Below are 19,205 nucleotides of genomic sequence, written 5' to 3'. Positions count from 1 at the left end.
ACAACCATGTTCTATACATATCTTCGTGTCACAGCGCCCAAAATTTTATATATGTTATATATATGAGACATAAAAATCTCTTGAATTAATTGGTGTTTTAAATAACAGAAAAGTGGTTTATGACACCACTGCCTACAAAATTGCAAATCTGCTTTGTTTGGCAACCACCTCAATGGAGACTACTACTATTCTACGTAGAACATTTATCTTCAAAAGTAGAAGAAAGTCTTTTTGAGTAGAAAAATATACTTCGAGGATATCAAAAAACACATTAAGATACAGTTCAACCTACTTCCAATCATAGGTAATGCTAACAAAGGTTATGCGTTCAAAGTGCCTACATTACAAATTGAAGATTTAGATGCTACAAACTTTCAAAGGCTTGATACCAGCTTCACATTCACTGTTGAGTAAATTTCCTGATAAAAATAGCTCTATTTTTGAGGTCTAACATCTAAGCAGGCAAAAAGACCTCAAGAGGAAAGAGCATCCTACTTTTATTTTAGTAACACTCTTGCTACAACATGAAAAAAAGACCACTGTATTGACCTCTTAAAATTGTGGTGTGGTAACAGTCATAGATGACCCAGATGTGCTTCAAAAGCAAAAACAAGTACTTTCACTTAAAAACAAACAGTAACAGGTAGGCCTGTTAATAAGCTATTTATATTGCAGCTGAAGTTGTCACAATCATTTGAAATAGCTACAAAAACAGGATTTTGTTCAGGCTCAACTTTTTATATATCAAAATGCAATCACTATCTATCCAAAACAGAAAGTTACAATTCCAGGAAAAAAATCTTCTAAAAATTTAAAATCCTTTTCAAGGGATAGAAACACACTTTGCCATGGTGAAAGTAACTTCTAACACAGCTGTAGCTTACACAGGGGGAAAAAGAAAAAAACAGATCTTCCCTTAAGTTGAAACATATGGCTATTAAGTAGCTATGATATAACTTCCCCTGTGTAAAATTTGTAAAATTTTAACTCTAATTAGACACGGAAAATACATTTCACCAAAAAAGGAAGACCATGACTGACACCATGAACGTTTTTGACTTCTCAAAATACAAAATCCTTAAGCAACTACAGGATTACTTTTTTTGACAAAGATTCGATGTAGGTTTTTGCCCCATCTTAAGAAGTGTATTTTCTGGGCAGTCCCAGTGGCACAGTGGTTTAGCGCCGCCTGCAGCCCAGGGTGTGATCCTGGAGACACGGGATCAAGTCCCACGTCAGGCTCCCTACATGGAGCCTGCTTCTCCCTCAGCCTGTGTCCCTGCTTCTCTCTCTCTCTGTGTCTCTCATGAATAAATAAAATCTTTAAAAAAGAGAAGCATATTTTCTCTAGGTACTTAGGATGAAAATTAATTCAATTAGGTAAAAATATGTAAGCTCAATAGAAAAAAAATGTATCTTTTAATAGTCATCTACAGCTTACTTCTGATGACCTCAACATCAATTAACTTTTTTGGTCCGACTGCAAATGTTATCATCAATACCCACATAAAAAAATAATAGATGATACAAGTTTAAACCTTATAAACTACAAATGGGGCCGTATGACTCATTAGTGTAAAGAAAAAGCAAATGGCTAACAATCTCACCATCAAAACTTTGCTCAAATGTTACCTCCTCAAAGAAGCCTCCCCAACCCATTTAAAATTGTAACCCACTCCCTTCCCCCACATTCCCATATTATACCCTTAATCTGCTCTCCTCTAATCCCACAACTCCTACCTAATATTATACATAGTTTGCTAATTTAAGGTCTTATTGTCTAGTTCATCATGTTAGAATGTAAACACCAGGAGAGCAGCTATCTTTGTTTTATTTATTGGTATGTCCCAAGCCCTTATAACTGCCTGTACGCAGATTTTCAATAAATTTATGTGTTCAATGATGTCGATGTTTTAGGCTTTTCTAGAAGATACTTAAAGAAATGAATGTCTCACATTTAAGTGAAAACATAATGAAACTTATACTAAATTGCAACAGAATTTCCAAGTTGCAATGAATGCCTTAAGAGAAAGAAGAGAAGTACTAAGCTGAAAATGACTAAAATAAGAAGTTTTTATTCACATTTAATGCTGCATCCAGGGGCGCCTGAGTGGCTCAGTTGGTTAAGCATCTGCCTTCAGATGGGCACATGATCCCAGGGTCCTGGGATGGAGCCCCATATCAAACTCTCTTGCTCTCTCTCTCTCTCTCTCTCTCAAAAAATAAAAATAAATGAAAAATTTTTAAAAATCCTGCATCCAAAAAAATTCTAATGTATTATTTAGGATTAACAATAGGTAAAAGAATTGGGTAGACTCATTATTTCTTTAAATAGGGAAGGGAATGTGGTAGGGGAAGAGATATGGGTTAACCAGTGATAATTCCCAACAATGCCATGAAATTATATAAAAGTTAACAAAAATAACTTGGTCACAGGCTAACACAGGCTAATAAAAAATACTTTTAGATGAATGAGGGAGATTAATAACAGCAAGCTTCAGAGCAAGTTTCTCAGGACTTTCATTACTCTACTTAGTAAAAGTATGAGCACAATAGTTAAACCATGTATCCTCATTAGTGTTAACAGTTACTGTTTTCAAAGCATCTTCCCTTATATTATTTCATTAAGTCCTCAGAGAAACCAAAATCAAATTCAAAGTATAAATAATCAGGTAGCTAACAAAAGCACTTAATAATGTATTCACTTGACAGTAAGTACAACTTTTCCCTTGAAAATCCCCCACAGTGTTTGACAAAGGAACCATTCTATAGAAGAGCCACCTTCTTGGCAATGGAAACTAATACAAGTCTTCTGAAGAGTAATATGGCACAGCTAGCAAGAGCATAAAAATCTTGAAGCCCTTTGACCTAGTAAAACCACTCCTGGGAACTTTCTCTAAGGCAATAATTAGACTAAAACCAAAAACTATTAGTATAAAGATGTTTACTGCACCACTATCTACAATAGTAAAGATGTGTAAGCCTAAACCCCAATAATAGAAGAATGGTTAACCAAAAACCTAAAAAAAAAAAAATTGTAATACAATGCTAAAAAAGAAAAAGAAAAAATAACCACAAAATAACATATACATAAAAAAGAAAAGGTAAAAGGCAAAAATAAAAATTGGATTAACAGACTTTAATATTATGGGTATGTTGTTCATAGAGAAAACAGCCACCTTCTAAAACATATGTGATAATTTAAGGCAGAATAAGGTTTTAAAAGCCATGAAAATCCGCTATTTAAAAAAAAAGTCAAACATGATGAAATGTTACAGAAGACAGGTGAATTTCTAGATTTTCAAGAATATTTTACTACTCTAAACACGTCAAAACCGATGCTGCATTTTTTCTTTACCCTTGGCCCCAGAAACTTATTTTAATTGCTGATGCACACCAACATATGTGAGGAGACAGGAAGCTCTAGAAATTGTAACCAGTTCACAACCCAGGAGCAGGGGTTCAAAATCCAAAGGAATTCTCAGGTACATTAAAAATCTACAGAAAAATAAAAGTATACGTTATACGAATCCAATAAACAGAACTTCACATAGCTATCAAAAAGAATAAGGGCCAGAGTTTATGTCTCAAAGAAAAGAACCTAAAGCAAGGAAAAATTTAAATTAACGTTAAATGTTCAAAGAACAGAAAAAGATCTTTGGTCCTAAAACATCCCAAGTATTTTTGATCACTCAAGCCAGTCTGGAACAAATTCTTTACTCTAATTTTTAAGCCTAAGGAGAGCCAATGCAACTTAAAAGCCCAAGTTTTAATTTTTATTTGAACAAGTTGAATATATCTGCCAAATTTCTGATACCTAAGAAGAAAAAAACATGGATCCTTTTCTATAAAAATTATGTACAAAATCTTTCCTTTTTTCACTGGATGGCACTGAAAAAGGGATACTGAAGTTACAGAATCCTAAATATAAAAAGCTGGGAAAATAAGCAGTTTATCTGAACTAGTTGAGCAAGGTTAACATTTGTGGGTGGTTCAGAGAAGGGGCAACCGTGGAGGGGAGGTAGGGTAGAAGTAAACAAACAAACAAAAAAAACACCACAATGTTCGCCCTTCCCCCTTTGAAAGCAGCAGAATTCCTTAAAAATCAGCTCTGATCTACCTTGACCGATAACTTCTCTTGCCACAAATGAAGATTCTTTGGAAATAGACTGCTGAAAACCTGTTTTCAAAAAAAAAAAAACCTCACTGCATGAAAAAGTAAAAATAGAAAAATCTCCTTATCCCACCTTCTAAAGCCCAGGGTGTCTATTTCAGGAAGACCCTCGTCATTGACTCTGCCAACCCCGCCTAGGCCTAAGGGAGGCAAGGCAGTGCAGGCAACACGGATGGGCTCGGGGCACAGGAGAAACGGACTTGCGTGCCCTTGGTGAGCTCTGCCGGCACTCCCCAAGTTAAGGACACTGGCCACAATGGAACGGAGTCTATTGACATTTGCTGCCCCGTTTGAACACTAAGCATTTTCTTAGTTCGTGAAATACGAACTGACAACCACCCCCCCACACACAAACACACACCCCCAACAGGCCTTCCCGCACAAACACACCCTCCAGAATCAGACTCGGTTAGCTGAGACAACACAGGGCCCCCAATCCCCACCAGAAACCTAGGTTTATGGGGCGAAAGGAGACGACGCAAACACCTGCATCTCTGCCTTCAGGAACCCCACCACGTCCCCTTCTGCAATCCCCGCCCCCCCCCCTTGAAATTTTAAAAACTGGGGCGGGGGTCGGGGAAAATGCGCAGCGTGCCCGCTCCTTGCCACCACCATCCCTCTGCGTCCCCGCTCTGGCCTGGACTTCTGACGCACGCCTGGGTCCGGCCCTTGCCCACCACGATTCAGAGGCGCCTTCTCCTCCGCGGCCTCGGAACAGCAATGCGGCTCGGCCACCACCCGCGGCGGGCAGGCCTTGCGGGGGAAGGAGGGAGGCCGGGAGGGGGCCGGGCACTCCCCACCCCTTCCTCAGGTGGGGGAGGGCGGAACGCTGCGGGAGACTGCACAGAGCCTGACGATTCCAGGAGTTCCGGAGCCCCCGCCGCCGCCGCCGCCGCCGCATTTAAATGGGGAGCCACCTCAATCCCGTCCTTCGATCCTCCCCAGGGCAGGGGAATCGGGTGGTTACGGACACTGGACGGACCCCCAAGGATTCCGATGAGCCCGGCGGCTGCCCCTTTAACGGACAGGGGGGACGCTGCCCTAACTTTCCCCCTCCCTCGTTATTCCCCAAAAGGGGAGTTGGCAAGTTTCGGGAGACTGAACCAAAACCTAAAGACCATTCCAGGTTAATATTTAAACGAGGGGTGAGGGCGCTGCCCAAACATCCCCTCCATGTTGGGGTTACAGGAGGAACGGGAGCTGACAATCGGTGAGACCTGTGAATCCCTCCCGAACACTCCAATGGAGAGGGGGAGGCTGCCCAGTCCTTCCATCTTGACCGTTTGGGGGAGGGGGTGGGGATGTTGCAGGAGGCTGGACACGACCTGACATTCCCAGAGAGATCCCGTAGCACGCCCCCACCCCAAGTCCCCGGGCTCTGGAGGGGAGTGGGGAGTCCCCCCCCCCACTGCGGGCCCCCAGCCCACCCCACCGAGCCGGCCGGCCGCGGGGCGGGGACGACCGAGTGGGCCGCGGGGGAGGGGACGCGAGGCCCGGGCTCGTGCAGGCCCGGAGCGGAGGGGGGCTGGGGCGCGACACCCACCTGCCCAGGCCGGGCCGCCCGCCGCCTGCGCTCGCCGCCGCCGCCGCCGCCGCCGAGGAGGAAGCCACTGCCGAGGAGGACGAGACCGAGGACGGCGGCGGCGCGGCGGCGGGCGACGAGAGAAGGCCGCCGCTGCCGCCGGGCTTACGAGCACTGGCGGCCGCGGACGGCGGCTGCGGCTGCTGCGGCGGCTGCTGCTGCTGCTGTTGCTGAGGCTTCAGCGACATGGTGAGGGGCCCATACACCGACCCGCACGCCGGGCGGGGACAGCCGGGAGCCGGGCGCGCCGAGGAGACGCCGGAGCGCGGCGGGGACGCGCGGGCGCCGAGCGGGGAGGCGCGGGATGGCGCGGCCGGGGGGGCGCCCGGGCCGGCGAGGGGGAGAAGGAGGACGACGAAAGGGCGGGGAGGCCCGCCGAAACCGAGGAGCCTCCGGGAGCCGGGCAGGGACGCGCCGCCGCCGTTGCCGTTGCTACCAAAACAGTCTGAGGCGGAGGGAGGCGAGCGCTGCCCGGAGGGAGGGGGGCCGGGGCCGGGCGGGGGAGGGGCGGCGGAGGGATACGGGCCCGGAGCCGCGCCGCCGCCGCCGCCGCCCCGCCCGCCCCGCCGCGCCGGCCGCGGGAGCGAGCGCCGCCCGGGCCACCTGGCCGCGGCGAAGCGGCGTGGTTCGATGGCCGCCGCGGGGCCCCGAGGAGCTGCGGCCGCCGAGCGCATCGGGGGTCTGCCACGCAAGAGGCGCCGCGTGGCGATGCCGGGTGGGCGCGGTGGTGCGGCACGGGGACTCTTTACCGGAAGTCGGAAGGGTCGGGCGGAAGCAGAACGTGAGACGACCCCGAGGCCGGGAGGGACACGTGAGGAGCGGGCGCCGCGCTGGGCCGAGTTCGCCGGGGTCGGGTGAGGGCCCGGCGGCCGGCCCTGCCCAGATCCGCCCTCGCCGAGGCGGGTCTGCCCTTCGGGAGGGCGTGTCTGTGTTCGCCCTCAGGGCAGGCCTAGTTTAGAGGACGGGAGGGGAACGTTTTCTCCCGCCCCCCAGTAATCCTTCGGCGTCCTCTAACTGCCGGGAGAGCCCGTGTTTACCCCCACCTGATGCCACCTCCAACGTGGACCGCGAGTGCCTCCAGGGCGAAGACGGTCGTGCTACGTAAGAAGCATCTAGAACACGAGCGTCCCGTAGTTGTCTTTGTGTCCCCCGCACCTGGCACACAGTAGGCCCTCGCCGCGTCAGTGGATGGGTCTAAAGGCAATCCTTTTTGGGTTGTTTTTTTTTTTTTTTTTCCCCTGCCGAGACTAACAGGGTTGGTTGGAATTGAGCAAACTCCTGGGGCCACCTGCATCTGGTTACCTTTTCCCCACTTTTTCCACCCCAGCGACACAGTAGCCAGAAACCTTGGGTATCTGACCTTCATTTGAACCCATTTTCCCCTCACTTGAACTTCTTTTTCCTCATTCATGAGACTCAAAAGGAAATGTACGTGATTGGTAGAGCTCTGTATAATGGGGTCTCCCTTGGCGGAGACGGAACAGACCTCACAAGAATGTGCGAACTTCAGACCTTGGCCCCTTCAGAAGTTTTACTTTAACTTAGATTGCTAGGCAGCACAGTAGTGCGTTTTTTAAATGTGTTGCAATTAAACAGGAAGCAAGTAGGGTTGTTTGGGGTTTTTTGTATTTGGGGGTTTTTTGTTTTTTGAGCGAAGAATCGAAGTTTTCTTGTTTTTTGGTTTAGTTTTTTAAGTAAAACTACTTAAGGAAATGATGGGGGTGGGGGGACCACCAAAATTCCCTTCAGTCTAAGCAAAAGTGTCAGATAGAGGTAAAGACACAGGAAAACTTGGAGAATGATTAAACCACAAGTCTCCAGTAGCCAAATTTAAATTAATCTCCTAGATAGTCCAGGCAAAAATTATCATAATTCTGCAAATACGTGGAAAGTAGGAAATTAGCTTTATTTCCTATCTGGGGTAAAAAGAAGGATGAGAAGAAAAAGATGGGATCCCTGGGTGGCTCCACGGTTTAGCGCCTGCCTTCTGCCCCAGGGCGTGATCCTGGAGTCCAGGATAGGGTCCCACGTCAGGCTCCCAGCATGGAGCCTGCTGCCTCTCTCTCTCTCTCTCTCTCTCTCTCTCTCTCTCTGCATCTCTCATGAATAAATAAAATCTTTCTAAAAAGAGAGAAGAAAAAAAAAAGTCTTTTAAACCAACAGTTGCAAAATCCTTTAAAAATTAACCCAAAGGAAATCGAGGTTAGAAAACCAGATGAGAGGGATGCCTGGGTGGCTCAGTCCATTAAGCCTCTGCCTTCAGCTCAGGTCATGATCTCAGAGCCCTGGAATCGAGCCCTGAGCCCCGTGTGGGGCTCCCTGCTCAGCTGCGGGTCTGCTGCTCCTCTTCTCTCTCTACCCCTCCCCCCTTTCACATTCTCTCTCAGTCTCTCTCTCTCTCTCTCTCAAAATCTTAAAAAGAAAAAAGGACCATAATAAGGGCACCTAGGGGGCTGAGTGGGTTAAGCATCTGCCTTCAGCTCAAGTCCCGACCCCAGGGTCCTGCGACTGAACACCATATTAGGCTTTCTGCTCAGCAGAGAGCCTGCTTCTTCCTCACCCTGCCCTGCCATTACCCCTGCTGGTGCCCTCTTAAAAAAATAAAAAAGAAAGAAAAGAAGGACCATAATAGGAATATAATCAACTTTGGTTTAATGATTTTAACCATATCTGGAACCAAGATCCCAGAATTCAAACTTAGGAACAAACTGCAGACAGGTGGGAGATAGAAGTGGAATAAGAAAACCTGAAGCTGATAACTAAACTGGATTTCATTTAGGCTGAGAAAGTTTTTACCATCATTGAAAATATATTTAGCAATTTACTGAAGTATAATTTACAAATTACAGAATTTATCCATTTTGTATACAATTCAATGATTCTCAGTAAATTCAGAGTTATGCAACCATCACCATTAATTTCAGAGCATTTCCATCACCCCAAAAGGATCCTTATACTCAACCCCAACTACCACTAATCTACTTTCAATGAATTTATCTACTGTAGACATTTCACATAAATGGACTCTAACAATAAGTGGTCTTTGCCGTCTTTCACTTAGCATATGTTAGTGTTTTGGAGGTTAATCTATGTCCTAGCATGTATCAGTGTTTCATTACTTATTATCACTGAGTAGTATTCCATTGTATGGACATATCATATTTTGTGTATCTACTAACCAGTTGGTGGACCATTAGATTGTTTCAAGTTTGGGGCTATTATAAATAATGCTGCTATGAACATTTTTGTAAACATATGTCTTCATGTGGTTATATGTGTTTGTTTCTCTTGAGCAGATGCTTAGTAATGGAATACTGGCAGGTCTGGTAAATTTATATTTTTAACTTTTTAAAGATAGTACAAAACTCTTTTCCAAAGTGATTGCCATTTTACATCCACATCTGGAATGGTTAAGAGTTTATCATTAAAATCTCTCTCTTTTTTTTAAGATTTTATTTATTTATTTGACAGAGGGCACGCAAGTGCAAAGGAAGGAGGAGCTACAGAGGGAGAAGCAGGCTACACAGTGAGCAGGTAGCCTGATGCAGGGCTTGATCCCAGGACCCTGAGATCATGACCCAAGCTGAAGGTAGCTGCTCAACCAACTGAGCCACTGAGGCACCCCTCTGCTTTTATATTAAAACGGATACCAAGAAGTGCAGCCCGGGTGGCTTAGCAGTTTAGCGCCTGCCTACAGCCCAGGGCGTGATCCTGGAGACCGGGGATTGAGTCCCACGTCGGGCTCCCTGCATGGAGCCTGCTTCTCCCTCTGCCTGTGTCTCTGCCTCTCTCTCTCTCTCTCTCTCTATCTGTCTCTATGAATAAATAAATAAATAAATCTTTAAAAAAAATAAAATAAAATGGAAACCAAGAGAACCTCTACTGTGGAGTCTATTCTGTACACACACCCCTGTTTTCTTTGGCAAAGGATGATCACCACCCAAAACCAAAAAATGTTTTATTGCAAATCCTTCATCTCCATTCTAGACATCTAAAGATGTGGCTATTTAATAGCAACTGTGACATCAGAGGGGTCTAGCTTCAAATGCAAATGCCAGGATCATGAACCTTTCAACAAAATTGTGTATGGGGCAGCTGGGTGGCTCAGTTGGTTAAGCATCCCACTTTTTTTTTTTCTTTATTCTTGAGAGACACAGGGAGAAAGAGACATAGACCAGGAGGAAGCACACTTCTTGCAGGGAGCCCAATGCGAGACTCAATCCTAGGACCCCGGGATCACAACCTGAGCTGAAGGCAGACGCTCAATTACTCAGCCACCCAGGTGTCCCAAGCATCTGACTCTTGGTATCAGCTCAGGTCATGATCTCAGGATCTTGGGGGTCAAGCCCCACATCAGGCTCTGTGCTCAGAAGCCAGGGAGTGGGGGGAGTGCATTTGAGATTCTCTCTCTCCCTCTGCCCCTCCCTGCCCCACTTACATGCATGTGTTTATTTTAAAATAAATCTTTAAAAAAAATGATGTGGTAGGCAGCCTATAGGACCACCCTATATGATCCTGTTTCCTTGGCAGTCAGACCCTGTGAAATCCCCACCAAGTGACAATGAGCTGACCTAGTGGCTTCCTTCCAACAAAAAGTTTGAAAAAAATTTGAGTTTCCGCTTCCAAGATTAGGTTATAAAAGGACTGTGGCTTTTATTTTGGACTGCCTTCTCTCACTCACTTTTTTGAAGAGGCCTCCATGGCAAGGAATTATCCACAAGCACACCAGTAAGGACCTGATGGCCGTGTGGTCTGGTGGAGCTTGGAAGTGATTCATCACCCAGTCAAGGCTTGATGTGGCTGCAGCCCTGATCAAAGCACCTTAATAGGCTTTGTTAGAGCCCCTGAGTTAGAGGTGCTCAGCTTAGCCACACCAAAATCCCAGCCCTTTTGTTGTTTTAGTCAATAAATTCTGGGGTAATTTGTCATGCAGCAAAAGACAACCAATACAGATGACCCCCCCCCCCCAAAAAAAAACCTGTATTTCCTATGATTTCCACATGTGTTCGGATTTTTTTTTTAAGAGATTTTATTTATTCATGAGAGAGGCAGAGACATAGGCAGAAAGAGAAGCAGGCTTCCTACAGGGAGCCTAATGCAGGACTCCATCCCAGGACCCCAGGATCATGACCTGAGCCAAAGGCAGAAACTCAACCAGTGAGCCACCCAGGTGCCCCTTCAGAATTCTTTAAAGGGGCACCTGGCTAGCTCAGTGGGAGTATGTAACTCTTGATCTTGGGGTTGTAAGTTCAGGCCCCCAGTTGAGTATAGAGATGACTTAAAATCTTTAAGAGGCACCTGAATAGCTCAGTCAGTTAAGTGTCAGCCTTGGGCTCAGATTGTGATCCTGGGGGTCCTACAATGGGCTCCCTGCTCGCCAGGAGTCTGCTTCTTCTGCCCTTCCCCCCACTTGTGCACACATGTGTGCTCGCTCTCAAAAAAAAATTTTTTTAAAGATAAAATCTTTAGAATTAAAAAAAGAATTATTTAAAGACAAATACTGAAATCAGAATATTATAACCAATAGAATTTAAATTTCTGAATGCTGGGGATCCCTGGGTGGCTCAGCGGTTTGGCGCCTGCCTTTGGCCCAGGGCGAGATCCTGGAGACCTGGGATCAAGTCCATCGGGCTCCTGGCATGGAGCCTGCTTCTCCCTCTGCCTGTGTCTCTGCCTCTCTCTGTGTGTCTTTCATGAATGAATAAATAAATAAAATCTAAAAAATTAATTAGTTAATTAATTAATTTTTGAATGCTTCCTAAGTGATTTTTAGGCAGCTATTTAAACCAAACCAACAAGTGTCACCGGCGAGTTGTCATCAAAGGTAATGAAGAACATTGTTCTGAAAGAGTTCTGACATTGAGAAATATTACTTAAATTTAAACTTCAAAAAAGATTGTGGCCATTTCGACCACTATTTCAGAAATGAAGAAAGTGTCAAGTGAGGAAGCATATAAAGACTTTCAAAGTTGGGAACCTAGTTCTGTGAAATCCATACTTGCTTTCTTCAGTGACCCTTCAGTCACTTCAGACCCTTCAGTGATCTTCAGTGACCCTTCAGCAAGCCACATGGCCCTTTAATTTTAATCACTTCAATGGTTAATCAAGTCTGAGCATTTGGGGATGAAAACGGATGTAGCCATGCAAAGCTGAAATGCAAAGAGTGATTTTCTGTTTCTCAGTACAGCAGCATGCATCAGATGATCCAGTATTTCCAGCAATTCATTTTTCTCCAATCATTACTTTTCAACGCTCTTCATTTGATCATGTTTAATGTATGATGATACATTATTCACTCAATACTCTTGATTTCACTTTCAAAAGCATGAAGATTAATTCAAATCAAAACTAACATGCACCCCCCCAAGTCCATCCTCTTCAAGTTTTTGCATAGATCAATCTTCATTTAAAAAAAAAAAAAGAGCAGATGTAATTTCAAAAATAGGACCATGGCTAATTAAACCAGTGTTTTTTTCTAACCATGGTTACTCAGAATTCTTAGAGGCTAATCTATTTGTAGACACTCCAGGAATCCCAAAAGACTAAAGCAATAAAAAAAGATTTCATGTATGGTGTGGAGCTCTTCCAGGAGGGCATTATTTATACACCTTGTGTGCAAAATAACAACTTTCCCATAGGTTTGAAAAAACTTGTGTGTGTGTGGGGGGGGGATGACAAAATAGTAGGGAACAACAGGAACATTATCTGAAAAGCTTTTAAATGAGTCTTTCCTCCACACAAGCACACTCTGGTTGTTAAGTTGCTCATTTTGTTTTACCTTGTGGAACAGAATAATGATGCGGTGACATTATTCACGAAGCAAGAGCTGGATGCCAGCTGAAATAGACACAGAAGAAAGAATTCTTTATTTTTCAGTGGAAATGCCTGTGCTGTGCAGAGCCAGAAATTTAAAGAAACGCAGCCTTTTGTTTTTCCTCATTCTCTCTTTTTTTGTTTTCACTCACCCCCTATTTTGGGTGAATTTTGCGGGCAGCAAAATTGTTGTTCCAGGGGCCACAGATTTATGGAAACCCAGAGATTTGAAGCATGCACCATGTGGAGAATGCAGGAGGGGATTTAAAATGGTTGTGCGCAGCACTGGTGACAGCTGAAGTGGCCATTAGCATAGGATCTTGTTAAGTTTGCTACAAGATACTGGGAACCCTACAGCGGAACCCCCAGAGGGATCAGACTATAATTAATACTGGCATTGCTGACTTATCATCTTAGAATAAAGACTTGGATTCTTGTCTCAGAGTGGAGTCAGATATGGGCTTACCAATCCTCACTGTCTTGCTTAAGCCCCTATATTATCAAAACTATTTATTTTCCGTAAGGTAGGCCAGGACTAGAGAACAAGAATGATAACAATTGCAGGCCCTTTTACAGCATTCACTATGGACCAGCTCTACTCTAACTGCTTTCTACATAATAACTCATAATAACTCACTCACTTAATCTTCACAATACCCACTGATTCTCAATGGAAGGGGAGAGTTTTGCACTGTCCCTCAGAGGACAGTTGGAAATCTCTAGAGATATTGTTAGTTGTCACAATTGAAGAGAAAATGCTACTGGCATCTTGTGAGTGAGGCTAGGGATACTGCCCCCCACCCACCACCACCACCAAGAATTATCCAGCTCCAAATGTGAATAGTGCCAAGGTTGGTTGAGAAAACCTGCATAACCCTATGAAGTAGATAGGATTATTAGTCCCATGTGACAGATGGGGAGACTGAGGCACAAAAAGGTTAAGTCACTTTGCCTAAGGTCACATTCATTAAATGTTAGAGCTAGCAGGTCATGATCTTAGGAACCTGGGGTCAAGCCCTGTATAGGGCTCCCCACTGGGTGCAGAGTCTGCTTCTCCCTCTGCACTTCCCCTGACTTGTACTTACTCTCTCTCAAATAAATCTTTTTTTAAGAAGATGTTTTTTAATTTATTTGAGAGAGAGAGCACACAGAGGGAGAGGGAGAAGAAGACTCCTCCCTGAGCAGAGAGCCCAACTCAGAGCTCGACCCCAGGATCATGACTTGATCTGAAGGCAGACACTTAACTGACTGAGCCACCCAGGCACCTTCAAATAAATAAAATCTTTAAAAATAAAATAGGGCCACCTGGGTGGCTCAGTGGTTGAGTGTCTGCCTTTGGCTCAGGTCATGATCCCAGGGTCCTAGGATAGAGTTCCACATCGGGCTCCCCACAAAGAGCCTACTTCTCCCTCTGCCTGTGTCTCTGCCTCTCTCTGTGTCTCTCATGAATAAATAAAATCTTAATAAAATAAAATAAGTTAGAGATAGGATTTGAACCCAGGCAGTCTGCGTACAATGATTTGGTCCCTAAACCACTTTACCATATAAAATAGTGAAAGTCTGAGTGGGCTCTGGGAAAAACAAACACCCCTTCTTGTTTTCATCAAATGCAAGGTTCTAGTGACCTGGCACCCCATCGACTGCCTGTTGCTTGATTAGAGAGGTGACAAATGTAAAAGTCACCATCTACAGCGGCAGAGCCTGTCAAAACTAAAAGTGCACCTTTCCTTTGGCCCAACAAAGGTGAAGAGATGAATACACAATAATCACTGCAATGTTGTTTGGAACAGAGAATAGAAGCCCCATCCGCAGGGAGAAGTTAAACGCCTTATAGGGTATCCCAAATGCAGTGGAATATGGAATATTCTCAGCTGTTCAGTGAGAAAGAGGTAGATCTTTATTTACACTGATCTGAAAGGATCTTTAAAAACCTCTTATGTTTAGGGGCACCTGGGTGGCTCAGTGGTTGATCATCTGCCTTCGGCTCAGGGCGTGATCCTGGGGTCCTGGAGTCTAGTCCCACATCAGACTCCCAGGCTCCCCAGCAGGGAGCCTACTTCTTCCTCAGCCTATGTCTCTGTGTCTCTCATGAATAATAAATAAATGAAACCTCAAAAAAAAAAAAAAGCTGTGGTTTCAAAAAAAAGAGAAAAATGATAACCATGGAAGATGAAAAATTAATTCACTGAATTGTGAGAACCGCTTCACAATGTCTACGTAGATCAAATCATCATGTTATATACTTTAAATATATACATTTTTCCTTGCCAATTATATTTCAGTAAAGCTGAGGGAAAACTTGTTAAGCCAAAAAGCAGAAAACTTAAAAATAAAATAATAGAACAATTTATAAATAAATGTGTAGATTATTTTGTATGGCATACACCTACTTGGGCTAAACAAAAGGAAAGTATGTGTGACTATATATATGTATTTTTTTAACTGTATATATGCATACATCTAGATTAGATGGGGCACAAAAAAAACAATACTAGGAGGCTAAGGAGGAGGAAGAGGTTTTTGCTATATACCTTTTGCACTGTTTGAAAATTTATTTTTAGAAATTTATTTTATCCTGTGCAGATATTACCTTTATTTTAAAAAATAGAATGTTAGGGCATTAGTAAGAGTAACTACTGTTTATACAACACTTCATGGCTCCTAAAGGACTTTTATTTGTAGGATTTCCTTTGGCGTTCACCCCATTGTAGAAGTGGTGACACGAGTAGTGGCCTGAGCCACCCGAAGTTACTCACCACTGACTCCCTCAGATACTTCCCTTCCCTGTTTTCCCAAAGTAAGATCAATTACTGTCCATACTACTTTAATTTTGTTTTATTCCACCACAAACTGTCATTCTCAACCTCTAAGCAGTAAATCCTGATTCCCATAGGAAAAAAGGGCCAGTTTCAGAAACTTTTCACACACACACACACACACACACACACACACACACACACTGCCTCCACTTCCCTTTCTGCCACCTTTGTATTGTTTTGTACTGAAATGCTAGATCAGCCAAATAGGGGAGTCAGGGAAACGGGTAGATCCTTTCATCCCTGCCACCTACTGAGTCTATCTGTAGTAGGCACTTAATAAACCTGAGCTCACTTGATTTGATAGATAATAGTTCTCAGTTAAAACATGTTTGCTTGGGATCCCTGGGTGGCGCAGCGGTTTGGCGCCTGCCTTTGGCCCAGGGCGCGATCCTGGAGACCCGGGATCGAATCCCACATCGGGCTCCCGGTGCATGGAGCCTGCTTCTCCCTCTGCCTGTGTCTCTGCCTCTCTCTCTGTCTCTCATGAATGAATAAATAAATAAAAATCTTTAAAAAGAAAACAAAACAAAACAAAAAAAAACAAAGTACTCTCTCCCCACTCCAGGCCCTGATATACTGCTTCAAATATTAAAAAAAAAAAAAAAAAAAAAAAAAACATGTTTGCTTATTTGGGCCCGAAATAGCATATACTTCCTATTTAGACCTGCTAATGACTACTAACCACAGGCCAGAATGGTGGGGCCAACATCCAAGGCCACCCCCTAATGACCCAAACATTTCCAGGCAGTGAGAGGGACAGCTGGACAACTAGCCTGCTTTACCCATATGTTTCCATCACACGTGATTTGGGTGGAGTTCACATTCACTCACTGAATAAAGCTTACTTCTCTTCTGGTTAATAGCTTGTGATATGACCTTACCGGCATTCGGGAAAGTGCCAGTCTAGTTCATCAGAGACCCTGAAGCCAGGAAACCGCAAGGGGCCTCCTGGGGAACTATGCTTAGTCACCAGACTTCGGCAGGCTTGAGGAGGTAATTGCTGAAGCCCTGTGAGAGCTGGATTCACACTCCTGTGATCAGCACTCCTGTTCTCTTCCATTGTGTGGCTTATGTCTGTCCTCAGCGTCTCAATACTGGACAAGTGTTCATGCATCAAATAAGCAATGGATAGGTTTTGGTACCCTGAAAATGACTCAGGAATCCTGTTACTGTTTCTTTCTTCCTTCTTTATTTAAAGATTGATTGATTGATTGATTGATTGATTGATTGAGAGAGAGAGAGAGCGAGCGCATGCACACGTACATGTAAGTGGGGTGAGGCAGAGGGAGAGAAACCCAAGCAGGCTCCCTGCTAAGTAGGGAGTCCAACATAGGACTTGATCCCACACCCCTGAGACAATGACCTGAGCAGAAACCAAGAGCTGGCCACCTAACTGAGCCACCTGGGTTCCCCTGTTATTGCAATTTCTAACAATCTCAACACATCATTTTTTTTAAAGCTGTTGTAAGTTTTTTAAAAAACATCCTAAATATTTGTGTATTGGTTAGCATTTGCTGTGTAACAAAATACCCCCCCCCCAACATAGTGGCTTAAAACAACAAACTTTTTTTAAAAAAATTCTATAAGTTGGCTGAACAATTCTTTTCTGGGCTGGCTTGATTGGAATTGGATGGTTTAGAATGGCCTCACTGACATCTGGATGTTGGCTCTAGGTCAGCTGGGGGATGATCAACACAACATGGCCGCATATTTCTAATCATCCTGCAGGCTGGCCTGGACTCATTCACATGGCCATTGTCACATGGGTCCCAAGAACAGCCTGCAGGATGATTAGAAATATGTGGCCACGTTGTGTTGATCATAACGGGGATGAACGGGTCTACCCGTTTCCCTGACTCCCCTAATGCACAGGCACTTTTCGTTTTCTCTTCTTATGTCACATTTTGCCATGTCACATTAGTCAAAGCCAAGCCTAGATTTGAGGGGTGGGGAAACAGACTCTATCACTTGATGGAACAAAGTACAAAATTACTTTGGAAAGAAGAGGCATGCAGGGAGGAAAGATTTTGTGGCCCTTTTTTGTAATCTATCACAATCAGGGATGGGATAATTGGAAAATCTATTTAAACTTTTTTTTTTTCTGTAACAAAACTCCTCTCAGTATTCAGAAGAAAGCTGAGAAGCCTACTTTTAACAATCTGATGACTTTCAAACCTCCAGATTATTGGCCATCTCACTCAGGACTGCTAGAAGCATCCTGATGAAAATAGCACCATATGTATTTTCTGCAAAGCGGATTGTGTTGGTTAATTTTATGTGTCAGCTTGGCTGGGCCATGAGATGCCCAGCTATATTTGGTGGAACATTATTTCTGGGTGTGTCTATGAGAGGGTTTCCAGAAAAGATTACCTTGAGTTGGTAGCTTGAGTAAAGCAGATTGCCCTCCCCACTGTGTGTGGGCACCATCCAATTCATTGAGGACCTAAGAATAAAAGTGCAGAAGAAGGGAGAATTCTCTGACTGACCACTTGAGCTGGGTCATTGGTCTTCTGCCCTCAGACTGGTACCTAACAGCATCAATGTTGTTCTAAGGCATTCAGACTTGAAATTGGACTATACCGTCCACTTTCCTGGGGCTCCAGCTTGCAGATGGCAATTGTGGGACTTCTGAGCCTCTATAAATACACGAGCCAATTCCTTACAATAAATCTCTCTATATATGGATATATAGAGAATTTATTGGTTCTGTTTCTCTGGAGAACCCCAAGTAACACACTGATTCTCCAGAAATATAATCATATAACCTTGGGAAAGTCATCCTCATTGTCCTTCATTGACCAGGAGGGCCACATTAGATGTTCTCAAGTTGCAAGAAAACTTTTTTTTTTTTAAGATTTTTAAGTAATCTCTTTTTTTTTTAATTTTTTATTTATTTATGATAGTCACACAGAGAGAGAGAGAGAGGCAGAGACACAGGCAGAGGGAGAAGCAGGCTCCATGCACCGGGAGCCCGACGTGGGATTCGATCCTGGGTCTCCAGGATCGCGCCCTGGGCCAAAGGCAGGCGCCAAACCGCTGCGCCACCCAGGGATCCCAGATTTTTAAGTAATCTCTACATGCAATGTGGGACTCAAACTCACAACCAGGAGATCAAGAGTGGCATGCTCCACTGACTGAGCCAGCCAAGCACCTGCAAGGGAACTTTGAGAGGTTATGTTCCAGGAAAATGAAAGGAGAATGGGCCACATGCTGAATGGCCCAACTCCTGCTTATAGAGATAAGATAACTAGGCATGGGGTTGAAATTTGCAGCTTTCATCTTGATTTTTGGTATGGTCTGTGAGACTATGATATTCAACTTTTCTCCCTCATAGGCCTGGTTAAATGCTTTGATCTTCTTTTTATTGGGCAATATTATTATTCCACTTGACAAATACACCATTTATTCCAGCCTGACCTTAGTGGTCTCAGTGGTCTTTCCTGTCCTCCAGGCCTCAAAGGTCATTAAAGGTCAGCAGAATACTCAACAATGTGAGATATAAGAAGGGGAAAGGCATTTAGATAGTAGGTTCTTGAAAATATTTTTAAAAATGAAGGCCAAGAAAGCAGGAAAAAGAGGGAGAATGAAGGCAAATGAAAGAAAAGAATCTGTTATTTTAGCACTTTTCCTAAGATGTCCAACTTGGACTCTTCTTTTAACAGCTCTGTTGAGATCTAATTCACATTCTCTGTAATTCACCCATTTTGAATATGTACAGTTCAGTGGTTTTTAGTATATTTGCAGTTGTACAACCATCACCACAGTATAATTTTAGAACATTTCATCATCCCCAAAGGAAATCCCATAACCATTGGCA

General features: G+C 44.1%; 1 protein-coding gene across 8 annotated transcripts in view; it reads right to left on the bottom strand.

Annotated features, from left to right (window-relative positions):
• ATXN2 (ataxin 2) overlaps positions 1–6,275 on the bottom strand; it is a 114,690-nt gene extending 108,415 nt beyond the window's left edge. For 2 of the 8 annotated variants that reach the window (XM_041728846.1, XM_041728850.1), the window contains exon 1: positions 5,718–6,274. In XM_041728846.1, coding sequence (XP_041584780.1) covers positions 5,718–5,944 — 227 coding nt within the window. In that variant the 5' untranslated portion in view covers positions 5,945–6,274. Of the gene's footprint in view, positions 1–4,120; positions 4,161–4,828; positions 4,848–5,717 lie in introns of those variants that run through there. The other 6 variants (XM_041728848.1, XM_041728849.1, XM_041728851.1 and 3 more) reach the window with 5 other exon arrangements.
• Between the last annotated feature and the right edge of the window lie 12,930 nt (positions 6,276–19,205).

The sequence above is a fragment of the Vulpes lagopus genome, chromosome 14, assembly GCF_018345385.1.
Source record: "Vulpes lagopus strain Blue_001 chromosome 14, ASM1834538v1, whole genome shotgun sequence".
Lineage (NCBI taxonomy): Eukaryota > Metazoa > Chordata > Mammalia > Carnivora > Canidae > Vulpes > Vulpes lagopus.
This window is presented reverse-complemented; position numbering and strand designations above follow the sequence as displayed.